Below are 15,296 nucleotides of genomic sequence, written 5' to 3'. Positions count from 1 at the left end.
GACCCACCTTAACCAAACTAGAAAGGTAGGTAGATAAGCAAGAATGCCAACTTATTAACTTACCATGAGAAATTATTTGGAATCTTCAAGTAACTAGCACATTTTCTCCCTTTGCGCAGCTATATTTGGGAAGTAAAACCATAACTAGAAGATTGCTTGTGATCAGGTAGGGGGACTTGGGCTGTAGTGATGGACCAGCCATTGGGAAACCTTCAAAAGAAAATGCTTGGATGGTCACTGACAAGGTTTGTCTCTGTCTCCTACAATGAGTTCGTACATCTTTGCTTTGTTCCATTATATATTTATGTTTTGGGGGGCATCTTATTTTCCTCACTTGAAGTGTCTCGCAGAAAGGCTTACTTCAACCCCTAAAATATTAACAATTAAAAGAATAACACCTTCCTCATCAGTGCAGCCTGCACGTCAGCAGCCAGGGTCTCTCTGGCCCTCAAGCTCTGGATGTGATGGCTTAACTCCCCACATCTGCATCCTGTGAAAGTCCAAAGCCCATCCCAGATTTCAGCAAATCCTTGGGAGATTTGTTTTCTTGTGGTCTCCCCTTCCTATTTCCTCATGATCTCTGCTCAGCATTATATCAATCCAGACATGAATCACAGCTTCTTCACCAACTTCCACCGTAATAAAACCCAGAAAATCCCACTCACACAAAATCTTCATGAGTAAATTTTTCTAAAGAACTGAGGAGACAGGAGAGCTTTCACGAAGGATTCGTATACACACAGGATACGGCAAGCTGTTTAAAATCCACACTAGACATTCTCATTTTTCTAAAGTCCCTCTGACCACCTGACCCCCAGAGGTTCCTATCCTGACCCTTCCAACCAGCAACCCAGTCTCACTTCCTCCCCACATCTCTTTTCCCCTCCCCCTCCCTTCCCTCTCCTCTTCTCTTTTTCAGGCTCCTCCTTCTCCAGAGCATCAGACAAGTTCCTCTCTGACTCACACGCAGAGGTTCAACCTCCTTTCTGGAGCCATCTCCACAGCTGAAACCCAAGCCTGAGGATGTCACCTTCTAACTGATCAAAGTTACTTTGCAAACAAAGACTGTTCCTTTCTAAAATGAATTTGGGGGCCATCTCTTAAGCAAATAAAAGTATTTCCTACTCGATTGTGAAGTGACTGGGATATGCCTTCAATAAATAAACTTCCATCCACCCCTCTCGTTCCTCTCCCTTTATGCAATACTTAGTTGATCAACAATAATTTCATCATGACTAAGGTGTTTCTGCTCCTCTCCACATTCCTATGTTGGTTGAGAGGACACCCTCAAATAAAATTCCCTCTTACCTGTATTTTCTCCACAGTTATTGGCTTTCAAAGACAGTCTGGTACCAAATGCTGGCTCCCCAACTTACTAGCTGTGTGATCTTCTGCAGGTTACTTAACCTTTCTGGCCTGAGTTTCTCCACCTGTAAAATGAGGTGATAGACTAGCTCATAGGTTTCTTGGGAAAATTAAATTAATTTATTCATGTAAAGTGCTTACTATATAGTAAGGGCTTGGTAAGTGTTAGCTGCTACATTTTTTTTTAAGTCCCTTTCTCCTCAAATAGTGTCACTTTTTCACACTATTTGACAAGACAAGAGAGTTTAACTTTTGCATTTTAATAATCCAGGCTTGAACTAGAGACTAAAGTGGCAGGGTCAGGGCTCGACTTGGCTCAGGGGCTATACCCTGCCGATAGACTGGGCCACAGAGGATGGCCAGGCATTAAGTCAGTTGGGGCCTGCATTCAGAGACAGAGGGGAGAGTGGGGACGTGATGAAACCATAATCCAACCCAGAGTAGACTAAGCTGGAGGAGACTTGGACTGCCCTGGGTCTTGCTCATTTCCGGGCCAGAGGATTCTGGTCCCAAGCCTGGGGGGTCCCAGGGCTGACCAGCATCAGGATGACCCAGCTTCCACCAGATCTGTCCTAGATCTGGTGTGAATCTCTCAAACCCCTCAAATGTCCTTAGTTTCACAAGAGGATGGGAAGAACTGAGACACCATGGATTCTCCCATGGGGCATAAAGGCTGCTTTCTCATGTCTGCAGCCCCAAGAATAGACAGACCCCTTGATGAAATGGCCACAGTGGTCTGTCTGGTTCAAGCTGTTGTTCTTATCGCCGTATCTGATTGCTGAATACCATCTTCCCCCATAACCTACCCAGCCCTTGGAGCCTCTGCCCCTCACAGGAGTAGGCTGGTTGGACTGCTCTGTGGCAGCCTCTGGAAAAACAGTGTTAGGAATGGAGTGGGAGAGGCAAGTATGGGTTGAGTGAAACCAGTACCTCCCAAGGTGGGCCTAGATGAGAGAGAGGAAGAGGGAAGTGAGAAAGCTTTGAGGGGGCTGCCAGGCCAGCTCCACAGGGCATGTCTTGAACGGGGAGACTAGGTGGGTCTTTCTCTTTCCAGAAGGCAGACTTGTCTGGGCCTAGACAAAGGGGGCTGGGCACGGAGATGTAGAGAAGGAGATGATAGCTCACCTAAAAACTACCTAAAGGGTACATAGCTACACAAGATCACTTAGAGTCTAGTCCCTGCTCCCATGAGTACTTTCTCCATTTGGCCTTTTAAACTCTCCCTGTGGACTTGAGTCCCCGCTGCGTGTCTTCGGGTTCCTGCTCATTCATGCTGCCGCAGCCATGTCAGAATGGAGCAGACAGGAAGAGAGGTTGCGTGTTTTGACTCTCCTCCCTGGGGGTGGACCTGAAGAAGGGGCTCTCTCCTTGGTGCACTTTGCCACTGCGCACTGCAGGGGGAAGACCCTGGTCCTCTTTGCAGAAGTGTGTTCTTAAAGGAGGAAGCAGGCAGCCTGAGAACAGAGGCCTCAGCCCAGCCCAGGGTCGTGAGCCCATGAGATGGAAGATGAGCCACAACTAAGTAGAAGGGGTTCTGGAGACTTTATTCAGGAGAAGATAACTCTGGTGACTCGCTTCTTTCTGGGGCCAGAGAGAGTACAGTTTTATCATCTGGAGGGACATAGAGGGCAGGCAGGTCCTCCCCCTCTCTCCCTTGGCCCTGGGGTCTGAGACCGGAGCCCTGCATGGGGTCTGAGACCGGAGCCCTGCAGGCTGGGGCCCGTGTTGGCTCCAGGCCCATCAACGCAGGTGCACAAAGCAGAATTCTTCTCTAAGAGGCCTTTGTTTTGGAGGAAGGGCTGAGCCTCGATGCTCCTTAGGTTTTGTTTGTTTGGGTATTTTTATTTGTTTGTTTGCTTTTTTTTAAATTGCGGTAAGAACACTTGACAGCTACCCTCTTAACAAAGTTTGAAGTGTACAATACGTTATTGTTGACTATAGGAGCAATGTTGAACGGCAAATCTCTGGAGCTTCTTCATTGATGTTAACTGAAGCTTTATGCCAGCTGATTAGTAATTCCTCATTCATCCACCCCTACCCCCACCCCCAGCCCTGGCAACTACCATTCCACTCACTGATTCTATAAATTTGACTGTTCTAGATACCTCATATAAGTGAAATCATGCAGCATTTGTCTTTCTACAACTGGTTCATTTCACTCAGCATAATGTTCTCAAGGTTCATCCATGTTGTTACAAATTTCAGGATCTCCTTCTTTTTTAAGGCCGGATAGTATTCGATTGTATGTATATACCACATTTTCTTTATCCATTTGTCTGTCGATGGACATTGACGTTGTTCCCACATCTTGGCTATTGTGAATAGTGCTGTAATGAACACGGAAGTACTAACATTGTTACCGAACCTGAAATGAGTTCACTCACCCCTTGCGCAGCAAGCCAATCTCTGACACCGGGGGTGGTGGAAGAAAGTAGGAATTTTATTTTTGCACAGCACTGAGCAAGGAGAGAGGGCAGCTAACGCTGAAATCCCAAACTCCCCGAAAAGCTAAAAGGAAGGGTTTTTATTTGGGGTTTTAGGTAGGGGAGGGGGAGCATATGGCCTTGCTGGTCGGAGCTTCCCCCCAGCCTGTCTTTGGCCTTGAGACACTTGCTGAGAGAAGGAAGCCTGTGACCTTGCTGGTCAGCAGCTTTCCCACCAGCCCAGATCTCTTTGCGGGAGGAGAAAGTCCAGGTGCTTGTCCTTGACGGTGTCTGTCTCCATGGAGGATAGTGGATTCTGGAGCCAGGAAGCCAGAGAGTAAGCAGGGAATGAGTGTTTTGGTTTTAACCCCATATATGCTGGGTTTAATGTGGGGAAACTGATATCAGGGTCGATATCAATATCTCTTCATGATCCTGAAAATAAACAAGTGAGACTACCTCAAACCAAAAAGCTCCTGCACAGCAAACAGTCAACAGAGTAAAAAGGCAACCTACTGAATGGGAGAAAATATTGCCCACCATGTATCTGATAAGGGGTAAATCTCCAAAACATATAAGGAACTCCTACAATTCAAAAAAAATTTGTTGTAAAAACAAAAAGAAAACAAATAGCCCAATTGAAAAATGGGGTAAGGACTTGAATAGACATTTTTCCAAAGAAGAATACAAATGGCCAACAAGCACATGAAAAATTGTTCAGCATTACTAATCACCAGGGAAATGCAAATCCAAACCACAATAAGATATCGCCTCACTCCTGTCGGGGTGGCTATGATCAAAAAAAGATAAGTGTTGGTGAGGATGTGAGAAACTGGAACCCTTGTGCACTGTTGGTGGGAATGCAAAATGGTGCAGCTGCTATGGAAAACAGTACAGAGAGGTCTCCAAAAGAGCTAAAAGCAGAACTACCATATGATCCAGTAATCCCACTGCCGGGTATTTATCCAAAAGGATGGAAGTCAGAATCTCAAAGAGATGTTAGTACTCCCGACTTTTTACTTCTCTAAGCCTATACTACCCAGCTCCCTAGAGCACATGGGTCCCTGTTGCTTTTAAACGCCGCAAATAAAACCTCACATCCCAGCGTTAACGCCAGGCAGAATCCTAAGCACCCGACCCCTCGCCCAAACCTGCCTTCCAGGGACAGGGGAATTTTGCTCCCTGCCTGAGGAGATCTCAGCCCCTGTCGTGACAAACCCTAGGGGAATGTGCCCAGCGACCCGCGGGAGGTCCAGACACGCCCGGCTGTGGGGAAATCAGGCCCGGGTCAGCGGCCGCGCTCGCAGGGGAAGCGTGACGCGGCAGCCAGAGGGTGGGGGCCGCGGCCGACACTCGCTGGGCGCTCCCCCGTGCCTGGATTCCCTGGGCGGCCGCCAGCCCCGCTCAGCCTGCGGGGGCGGAGCGCTGCCTTTTCTGTCCCAGGTAGGAGTGGCCGCGGCCAGGGAGGATACTCGGCCGCTTTGCTGGCCGCTGTCACACGCGCCCCGCGCCCCGCTCACCTCTCTCCTGTGCTCACCCGAGCACACGGTTCATGCTAGCGCTCTCGGACTGAGCCCGGGTCCTCCGGAACAGCTGCCAGCGAGTAAGCCCCTCCATCCTCCCATCAGAGAGACCACATGGGCCCCGAGGCCACCTGCCCGTGGAGATGCCCCCTGCCTCGCCTCCAGGTGTGGACCTGGATCGAGCCCGTGGTGGCCTCCACCCAGGTGGCCACGTCCCTCTACGACGCGGGGCTGCTCCTGGTGGTGAAGGCATCGTTCGGAGCGGAGACCTCCTCCAACCACAGCGCCAGCCCGTCGCCCCGGGGGGCTCTAGAGGACCAACAGCAGAGGGCCATCTCCAATTTCTACATCAACTACAACCTTGTGATGGGCCTGACGCCCCTGCTGTCCGCCTACGGGCTGGGCTGGCTCAGCGACCGCTACCACCGCAAGATCGCCATCTGCGTGTCCCTGCTGGGCTTCCTGCTCTCCCGCCTCGGGCTGCTGCTCAAGGTGCTGCTGGACTGGCCCGTAGAGGTGCTGTACGGGGCAGCGGCGCTGACCGGGCTGTGCGGCGGCTTCTCGGCGTTCTGGTCGGGAGTCATGTCCCTGGGATCCCTCGGCTCCTCCGAGGGCCACCGCTCCGTGCGCCTTATCCTTATTGACTTGATCCTGGGCTTGGCGGGATTCTGCGGGAGCATGGCGTCTGGACATCTCTTCAAGCAGATGGTTGGGGGATCCAGGCAAGGTCTGGCGCTGGCAGCCTGCAGCGTGAGCTGTGCCGCTTGTGCGCTTCTGTACAGCCTCTTGGTCCTGAGGGTCCCCGAGTCGATGTCCAAGCCCAGCAAGGCACTCCCTGCTGTGGATACCGTGTCTGGCACGGTTGGCACATATCGCACCCTAGATCCTGATGAGCCAGACAAGCAGAGTGTGGTGGAGCACCCTCCGTCTCCTGGGACAGCAAAGCCCCCAAAAACCATCATCGCCCTGCTCTTTGTGGGTGCCATCTTATATGACCTGGCAGTGATCGGCACAGTGGACGTGATTCCCCTTTTTGTGCTGAGGGAGCCTCTCAGTTGGAACCAAGTGCAGGTGGGCTATGGGATGGCTGCAGGGTACACCATCTTCATCACCAGCTTCCTGGGCGTCCTGGTCTTCTCCCGCTGCTTCCGGGACACAACCATGATCATGATTGGGATGGTTTCCTTTGGGTCAGGAGCCCTCCTCTTGGCTTTTGTGAAAGAGACATACATGTTCTATATTGGTGAGTCTGGCATGCTTGGGGAGGCAGGACAAGGACGTTGCTGCCCCTTGCATCATGGGGCTGACACCGGGGATGCTGTGTCTAGGTGTCCCACTTTAGCACCAGAGATTATACCTGCTACCTAGGAGGTACAAGGGAGACGGAATTATGTGCACTTGAGTTTATCTGTATTCTATTGTATATGGTATCTGTATTGCCCATTGAAATGTCACCAGAGTGGTGTCTATGGCTCTAGGAGTTCAAGGGAGGGGAGGTCAGTGGTGCCTTGAGTTAGTAGGGGAGGCTACAGGATGGCCTTGGATGGGGGAGATGGGATTGGCTTTCTTCTTTTGTTTGTTTTTTCCAAGGAAGATTAGCCCTGAGCTAACATCTGCCAGTCCTCCTCTTTTTGCGGATGAAGACTGGCCCTGAGCTAACATCCAGGCCCATCTTCCTCCACTTTATATGTGGGACGCCTACCACAGCATGGCTTGCCATGCGGTGCCATGTCCACACCCGGGATCCGAACCAGCGAACCCCAGGCCGCCAAAGCAGAACGTGTGCACTTAACCACTGCCCCACCGGGCCGGCCCCTCTTCTCCCCAGTTTTAAAGGGCTAAACCATTAAGAAATCTAGCTGAAAAGGTCCCTTAATTCAAACCATTTTGGGCCAAGCACAGGCTTTTTAAAAATGAATAAAAATTCTCCATAAATCCCTTCCACAACCAATGTCATAAATTCCTTGAAGGAGGTAGAATGAAGTTTCCATCTGAGGACACAGGTCAGAAAATGCAAGCAGAGACTTCCAGACCAATGCTCCAATAGAACTTTGTACAGTGATAGAAATGTTCTATATCTGTTCTGTCCAATATAGTAGCCACTAGCCATGTGTGACTACTGAGCACTTAAAATGTGGCTAGTACAACTAAACAGAATTTAAAATTTTATTTCCTTTTAATTTAAATACTTTAAATTTAATTAATTTAAAGTCATACATGGCTAGTGGCTAACATATTAGAAAGAGCAACTCTAGAAGGTTACCAGAGGCTGTCCCTTGGCCGAGGTCACACATCTTAGAAAAACACCCAACAAAATGGCAAGATCACCTTTGGCCAGCTCCCCGTTAAACAGGCTGTGTGCCTCCCTTCCCATCACCTCTCCCTCTCCCTCTCTGTCTACACACACACTCACATACATACCGCATCCGGATAATGAATAGGGCTTGAGGAAAGAGGGGTGTGTGGCAGCCGTGTTAGTGGATTTCTGGACGCAGTTTGCCGGAGCTCCTGGACCTAGAGGTGTTCGTGAACGGCAAGGGCAGGCACCTCTCTCCCCAGGGACAAGGAAAGAAACTTTGAGTCACTTCAGTGACATCAACTCCACTTCCCTAGAAACCACTTAACTCTGCCCGTAAACACACCCTTCACCCTTCCCCATCCATCACCATGTCAACCATGCCTTGCCACCTTGCAGATGGGTCTGCAGCATCTACGGCTCCATCAGAGCTCAGGGAGTCAACCTGCTCCCAGAAAAGTGCTAGTCTGCCAGCAGAGTAACCCCTTATTCCAGGCCAAGCCACGGAGGGGTTGTGGGGAGAGGGGATTCTAAGTGAGGCTTTTGCTTTGTTCTAATTTACTCTTTGGCCAAAGCTGGGCTAGAGCGAGGAGTGTTCTTGTGTGATTTCTTTCCAGCTCGCGCTATCATGCTGTTTGCTCTCATTCCCATTACAACCATCCGATCAGCAATGTCTAAACTCATAAAGGGCTCCTCTTATGGTGAGTACAAGGAATCTCTCTGAGGTTCTCTGCCCGGACTGTTTCAGAGCTGCTTAGCTTGAGGCACAGGGTTCAGACTTGGTGAAGGCACATGACAGAATTGCAGAAGCAGCCTCTAACACACTAGGAAAACACTGGTGTCCATCCAGGGCAGAGGAAGTGAAAACAGGAGGGTGGGAAAGACTCAGAGAGTCAGTCACTGAAAAGCTACAGTCAAAGGAAGACGCTGCTATCCATAGGCTGCAGGAAAATCCAGCTGGGTGGAGGCAGGAGTCCTGGTGGAAAGAGCTAGGAAGAATGAGAGGGAGTCTCAGGAAGGGCAAGGGGTCCCTGAGAGCTCCCCAGAGACTCAGCTAGCAGGGAACTTGGGAAGGCACAGCAACACATCTTCTTGGTAACCTCTGTCCCTTCCACAGGAAAGGTGTTCGTCATCCTGCAGCTGTCCCTGACTCTGACCGGAGTGGTGACATCCACGGTGTACAACAACATCTATCAGCTCACCATGGAGAAGTTCGTCGGTACCTGCTTTGCTCTCTCCTCCTTTTTCTCCTTCCTGGCCATCATCCCAATTGGGTAAGATGGGAGCAGTGCCTGCTTTCGGGCTGGGGCCCTGGGGCAGAGGTCAAAGACTGTTGGACTATCTCCAGCCTATTATCATAAAGTGTTATTTGTTTTCAGCATTTATGTAGTGGGTTCTGAGTAGGCTCTCTCACAAAGAAAAAGTCCTGTTCCCCCAAACTAATAATCTGGCAATTCCCCAAAGTCCTAAGAAACGAACCAGCTGGCATGCTTCCGGCGGTTTTGTAATACAGTTTATTTATAGGAGTCTCATGTACTTCCTTCTAATCAGAGACTGAGATTAGAAACTCTCTTGAACCACTCAGACCACTTTTGTTTAGCTCCCTTTAGCTCAGTCATCCCGTCTCACTTCTGAGTAATCTTTCATCTGTGTCCCTCTACGGGCTTGGCCCCTGGCGGCGTCTGTGTTCAGTGCCCCTGAAATCTCATGGCCGCTGGACTGTGTGAGCTCCCCGTACGACTAAGGCAATTCGCTTGACCTCTCTGGGGGAATTATTTCGTTTGTAAAACAAGAGCACTCAAGTGTGGGAAATAACAGGCAGGAGGAAGGCTGGAGGAGCAAAGGAGAGGAACTCCGGTCCCACGGCAAGAGCACTAGCCTAGGTCATCACCAAAATGGACCACATGGAATAGTCTGGTCTTCGGCCAGCCCTGTCCAAGGAAAATATAGTGTGAGCCACAAGTGCAAGCTACATATGTGATTTTAAATTTTCTAGAGGCCACATTTAAAAACAATAACAGTAACAGGTGAAATTAATTTTAAGACTATATTTGATTTGACCTGGTATAGCCAAAATATGATTTTAACGTAATCAATTTACAAAATTAATCAATGAGATTTTTTTTAACTTAGTCTTTGAAATCTGGTATGTATTTTATGTGGACAGCATGACTCAATTTGGACTCAATTTGAACACACTTCAAGTGTTCAGTAGCCAATGGAACCGGTGGCTACCATATGAGACAGCACAGCTTTGGACGGTTTAGGCCCTTTGACCCCTCCCCCTTAAGTGAGAGTCTCCATGCTTTTATCAATCCCACCAGAGGAGAAAGGAATACAATACATATATCCACAGTAAGGTGCAAGGGATTTGATGTACATGTGCATTTTAAAGGGACCTGCCTGGTAGCACATGAGAGCCCTACCTATCAGTGATAGTGGTATTGTAGGCAGCAGAGCAGAAAATAATTGAAGGCGGGTTGGAAGAAGTGGGGAGTGGATGGTGGTAAGGCCCTTTTCTGAATTCTCACATCACATCATAATATAGGTCCCTGACAACATAGAAGCTTGAGCCTCCTGAGATAGGATCCATCCATCATGAAGGCTCTTTGCTTTATTTCATAGTTGAGAAAAATAAGATCAAATAGCTGAGAGAATTTGTGCAAGCAGTGGGCATGATTACTAGTGCTCTCTTGGCTCAGTTCTCATTGTCTCCAGGTGTGGGACTGAGCCAACCCTGTCCTCCAACTTCCCAGCTGTTAGCCCTTTTCATGTGCCCCTGTCTTCATGTGAGTCTTGGCTGAATGAGTTGGGCTTAGCTAGACCTAGCACGCAATGCAGACGTCTCAGGAGTCCCAGCTCTTTGTCCAAGTGAGTAATGGATTAGCAGCTGTGCCCCTTGGAAGTGCTCCAGTCCTATTTGATTGGCAGTTGGTTGAAATATTCTCTTTAACCTAAACAAATAAACAAAAACCAAAAAACAACAAAAGAAAACATGTCTGACTAGTTAATGTGTGTCACAGCTAGAGATACAAACAGACAAATGAAAGCAATGAGAAAATACAGTAATTGGTTCCTTTCTAAAGTTTCAAGGCATCATGTGTACTAAGTAGGATGCTTTGCCTTCGTTAAGAGGCTTTAGGGCACATGAAGCAGGTGTGCTGCCCTTGACATCTCACCCCAGTGCATTGTTTAACATGCACTTAGCCCCAGTCATACATTCCGTGCACAAATCTTAATTAAGCTGTGCAGGGTATCCATGATCTTACATCAGAGAAGAAGAGACAGAATCTTGAGCCAACAAATAAGTAATTGAGTGCTTATTGGAAGGAGGCACATAAGTAATTGCTAATTGTTTCCCCCTGTTGCAGACATTTAGCAGTAAAGAGACACATGTGCAAATAAAGCCTTGTCCGCTTACATTGGAATCACCTGGAGAGGTTTAAAAATTACTGATGTCTGAATCCCACCCTCAGAGATTCTGACTCAATTGATCCTGGGTGCAGCCTGGGCACAGGAATTTTAAAAGCTCTCCAGGTTATTCAAAAATACAACCAAGATTGAGCTCTGGTATAAAGAGAGAGTTTCTATTACCTTTCCCTTCCAGAAGTAAATGAGATTCTGAAATATTCTTAGAGTTAGAAGAGGCCAAGGCTGGACCATCAATCATTAAGTGAGAGCAACAGGAAAGACCAGTAGAGCTTTCTATCCATACAAAGGAAAGCTACATTCCAGCAACATAAAAACCCAGGAAGGTGCGTCAGAGCAGGGCAGCAGGGGAGGCCATGGAGGGTAGAAGGCTGAGTGGAGAGGTCCTTGGACCAGAGCTGCCGACAGCCTGTTTGCAAGAAGGGACTGTGACCCCACCCCTTCCTGATACCAAAGTGAGCCAAGTACACATTACTGTGAGAATCTGGCGTCTCCTGCTTGATCTTCTTTACCTGCAGTGGGGAGATGCTGAGAAAATAACTGTCTGGCTCTGCCCATCCACAACCAACTCACCACCCAATAGCTCTCAGCAGCTGCCTCATGCTTCTTAGAGAAAATAGAAGCCATCAGAGAATGTCCTCATCTTCTCCAGAGTAAATCTACAAACCTCCGTTCATTTGTGCCCATCCTATTCTCCTCCCCTCCACCCTCTTTTAAATGATAATAACCAACACTTAGCCCTTATTATGTGCCAGGCACTACTTAAAATATTTTATATATTTTAACTAATTTAATCTTCCCAAACAATCCTCTGAGGTACTTACTATCATTATCCCCATTTTGCAGATGAGGACACGGAGACTCTGAAGTATTCTGTAACTTGCCAAAGTTTACACAGCTGTTAAGTGACAGAGACAGGATTTCAACCCAGGCAATCTCTCTTGTCCACTACATGACATTGCTTCTTAGAAAAGTCGCCGGGTATCTGCGTGCCGCCTCTCCCATGTCCTTAGACTAGAGCGCACTGCACTAGTTAGCTGCTGTCTCTCCTGAATTCTACCAGAACCGACACGTGATCTACCACCCTCTCTCTCCTCAACCTCCTCTTTATAACCAACTTCTCCAAAGGCTGGGCTGCACGCGCTGTCTCACGTCCTCACTTCCCATTGACTCTTCAACTCACCAGTCTGAGGTGCTCCCTCAACTCCACCAGAGCTGCCCTCACTGAGGCCACTAACGACTTCTTCAAAGCAGAATCCAGTGGACTCACCGCAATCCTCAGCCCACATGACTTCTCAGTGGCCACCAACACCGTGGGTCACTCTTTCCTCGGGAGGCACTTGTCACTGTCACCTGGCTTTATTAACATCTCACTCTCCCGGTTTTTCTCCTACCTCTCTGATCACTTCTTCTCTACAAACCTCCAAATGGAAGAATACTTTGGGGCTCTGCTCTGGGTCATCTTCTCATTTCATATTTTCTCTCTAAGCAATCTGAAGCACTTTCAAAACTTCTAAATACCCTTTAAATTTCCAAAGTTGGGCTTTCGATGTCCTAAGCCTGCTCCCCCTCCAGTCTTTCCCATCTCCTTAAGTGACACCGCCTCTCACCCAGGATAGAAATCTCTCCGTCTTCTTCATCTCCCCACACCTCCAATCCATCAGGCTTTGTTGATTCCACCTCCAAAGTATGCCTCAAATTCATCCTTTTCTTTTTATTATTACAGCTACCACCCCTAGTCCAAAGCACTTGGATGACCGAATTAGCCTATGTACCATTCTCCCCTCCTCCACTCTTGTTCCCCTCCTGTCCTTTCTCCACCAGGTAGCCAGAGCAATTTCCTTAAAGTGTAAATCAGATCATGTCATCTCCCGCTCAAAGCTCTGCACTTGGCTTTCACTGCCTTTAGAATAGAACCCAAATGTCTTACCATGGACCACAAGGTCCTACATGATCTGGCCTTGCCAACCTCTCTTGCTCCTATTCCTGCCACTAACCTCTCTTCCCAACTCTGCTTCAGCCCTAGTAGCCTCCTTTTATGCTCTTTCCCATTCTCACCCATACCTCTTTCTTAACCCAACTAGTCGTGGTCTTAACTTAAACACCATTTTCTCAAAAAGGATTTGAGAAAATCCCCTTCTCAATCTAAATTAAATCCTATCATATCCTCCGAAAGATTCCTATACTTTTCCTTCAGAGCATGACAGTTGATAATTACTTAGTGATTATGTGTTTCATATGCTTGCCCACTAGCCTGTAGGCTCCCTGAGGGCAGGAACCATGACTGTTTGGCTCACCACATATCTTCTGTCCAGCAGAGAGCCCAGCATGTAAGAAGTACTCAAAAAGCATTTGTTTAAGGAATGAATGATCTGCCAGATCTGACACCTACTAGCCAGCACCGCTGACCATCCACATTCCAGAGCTGCCTGTTGGCGGACCATGAAGTCAGGGGCTGGCCATCACCACGTGGCTGTGCTGTGGTGGTCCACAGTAGGGGTCAGCTGTGGAGTCAGGGTTGCATCCTGGAGTTCACTGGGTCCTGGGCTGGCTGCCTCCAAGTCTTGACTCTCCTCTTGCCAATTTTGTAATACAATGAGTTTTAAGCACAGTAAGTGCTGCTCCCTGTAGAGCTCATGGAAGGTGGGAGATCCATGTTTGGAAGTTTCCACAAAGCTTTCCCTTAGAGGGTTTGGATTTAAGCTCGTACCCCATCCAGCAGCTCCAGGCGCTATGCATCAGTCAGGAGGAGCTATACTCTAGCTTACAACCTGGGCTCAAAGAGCTCAAACATGAGAAAACTGAAGGCCCAAGAGGTTGAAGGACATGCCAATTGTCACACAGATCCAAGACTTCAACTCAGAGCTCCTCATTCCTAAGCATCCAGTCACCTACAAATATTTTAAAACAATGTAATGATCATTTATGGAAGAGATAAAGGGGTTATGGGAAGACAGAAGATGAGGCAGCTAATTCTGCTTGGGATTAGCGAATCTGGGTCTTGAGATACATGTGGCAGTTCATCATCAAGCAGAAATGAAATGGAAAGAGATTTCCGGGAAAGGAAAATGTAGATGCGAAGGGCTGGAGATGTTATGGACTGGAAGGAGCCTGAGTGACAGAAGTTTCCTTGGGCCATCTCGCTCCACTCAGTACAGCATTCTGACGATGGAATGGATAAAGGCTCTCAGTCTACTAGTGATAAAGAGGTGGCTAGAGACCTCCCTGCCATCAGTGGAGAGGAAAAGGCACCCCCTCTGCCCCGTTCCAGCTGTTCTCTTGTAATTCTCTATTGTAAATTCTTACAGCATTGTGGCCTATAAACAAGCCTCATGGTTGCAATATGGAGACATGACAGAGAAATGAAGGTGCTGACCTGCGGGAGCTGAAAACCCCAGCAATGGCCGGAACCAGGAACTGGTGACCAGAGCAGCCCACTACCCAAGAAACCCAAGTTCCAGCCACAGTCGGCCTCAGAATGACCTGCTCTGGCTCAGGGGTTCCTGGAGGGTGGGGAAAAGCACTTTCCTGGTGATGGAAGAACTTGCTGAGCTTTCAGACATTCCTGTTAGGCAGAAGCTAGGTTCTGCGGGCAGTAGAGTATGAACTTTCAGGGGTTATGCATAGCCATACCAGACGCTATAAAGGGCTTCAGACAGTAGCCCTCTCCTGCCAGGCACTGCCTCCGGGCTCCAAGGTCTGGCTAACTAGTCGCCTGTGTGCTGTGCTAAGGGTCCCCTGTGAGAACTCAAACCCAGGCACGCATTTTCCACAGCCTGAGGGCAATGTGGAAGGCATATTTTGCAAGAAGTGCCAACAGTGAACATCGGTCAAGATTTTTAAATTAAAATAAAACCTTGAAAAAAAGTTATTTTTCTTCCCTGAGGCCTTGTGAGCTGTGAACCCTGAGGAGGGATATGAAGCTCAGGTTCTTGGCATCAGGGTAGTTTTGTGGTCATTGTTACTGTTGTTTTTTTTTTTAAAAAAAAGCAAATATCAAAACTCTTTCTCCAACGGAATATTAAATTGAATACTTTCAGTCAACAATACTTCCCAAAGTGAATGGTGTGAAGGAAGAGAGAAGAGGAGATATATTTAGACCCATTTTATTTTGAGGTGGCCTGTTTCACTTACGTATATAAAAGCAGACGCATCTCCTAAATAAATCAACATTCACAGTATGTGTGTGAATCCTTCTCTCCCAGGTCAGCTTCCTTCCATAACTACAGACATGGCATTCTTCTACTGGGGTAAAACGTG

The 15,296-nt window shown here is 48.2% G+C and overlaps 1 protein-coding gene across 2 annotated transcripts; it reads left to right on the top strand.

Moving 5' to 3' along the window:
* The first annotated feature begins 4,452 nt into the window (after nt 1–4,452).
* Nucleotides 4,453–15,217, top strand: SLC46A2 (solute carrier family 46 member 2). Of its 2 annotated transcripts, none has more exons than XM_046682373.1 (4): nt 4,453–6,554; nt 8,225–8,308; nt 8,725–8,881; nt 11,883–14,337. In XM_046682373.1, the coding sequence occupies exons 1-4, from the start codon at nt 5,426–5,428 to the stop codon at nt 11,884–11,886; spliced, it is 1,374 nt and encodes a 457-aa protein (XP_046538329.1). In that variant the 5' UTR covers nt 4,453–5,425; the 3' UTR covers nt 11,887–14,337. The 2 variants fall into 2 exon arrangements, with proteins under 2 accessions (XP_046538329.1, XP_046538320.1); XM_046682364.1 differs by lacking the exon at nt 11,883–14,337 and adding an exon at nt 14,345–15,217 and having other exon boundaries at nt 4,455–6,554.
* The last annotated feature ends 79 nt before the right edge of the window (nt 15,218–15,296 follow it).

This window comes from Equus quagga, chromosome 1, assembly GCF_021613505.1.
Source record: "Equus quagga isolate Etosha38 chromosome 1, UCLA_HA_Equagga_1.0, whole genome shotgun sequence".
NCBI classification, from domain to species: Eukaryota; Metazoa; Chordata; class Mammalia; order Perissodactyla; family Equidae; genus Equus; species Equus quagga.
The sequence above is the reverse complement of the archived record's forward strand: the minus strand, read 5'-3'. Positions and strand labels throughout refer to the sequence as shown.

What these genes read in the sequence shown, in the direction of transcription:
- SLC46A2 (XM_046682364.1), top strand. Translation starts at nt 5,426, where the DNA reads ATGGGCCCCGAGGCCACCTGCCCGTGGAGATGCCCCCTGCCTCGCCTC. An exon ending in CATAAAGGGCTCCTCTTATG is followed by an intron (nt 8,309 to 8,724) that starts GTGAGTACAAGG and finishes TCCCTTCCACAG; the next exon opens with GAAAGGTGTTCGTCATCCTG. An exon ending in CTGGCCATCATCCCAATTGG is followed by an intron (nt 8,882 to 14,344) that starts GTAAGATGGGAG and finishes AAATTCTTACAG; the next exon opens with CATTGTGGCCTATAAACAAG.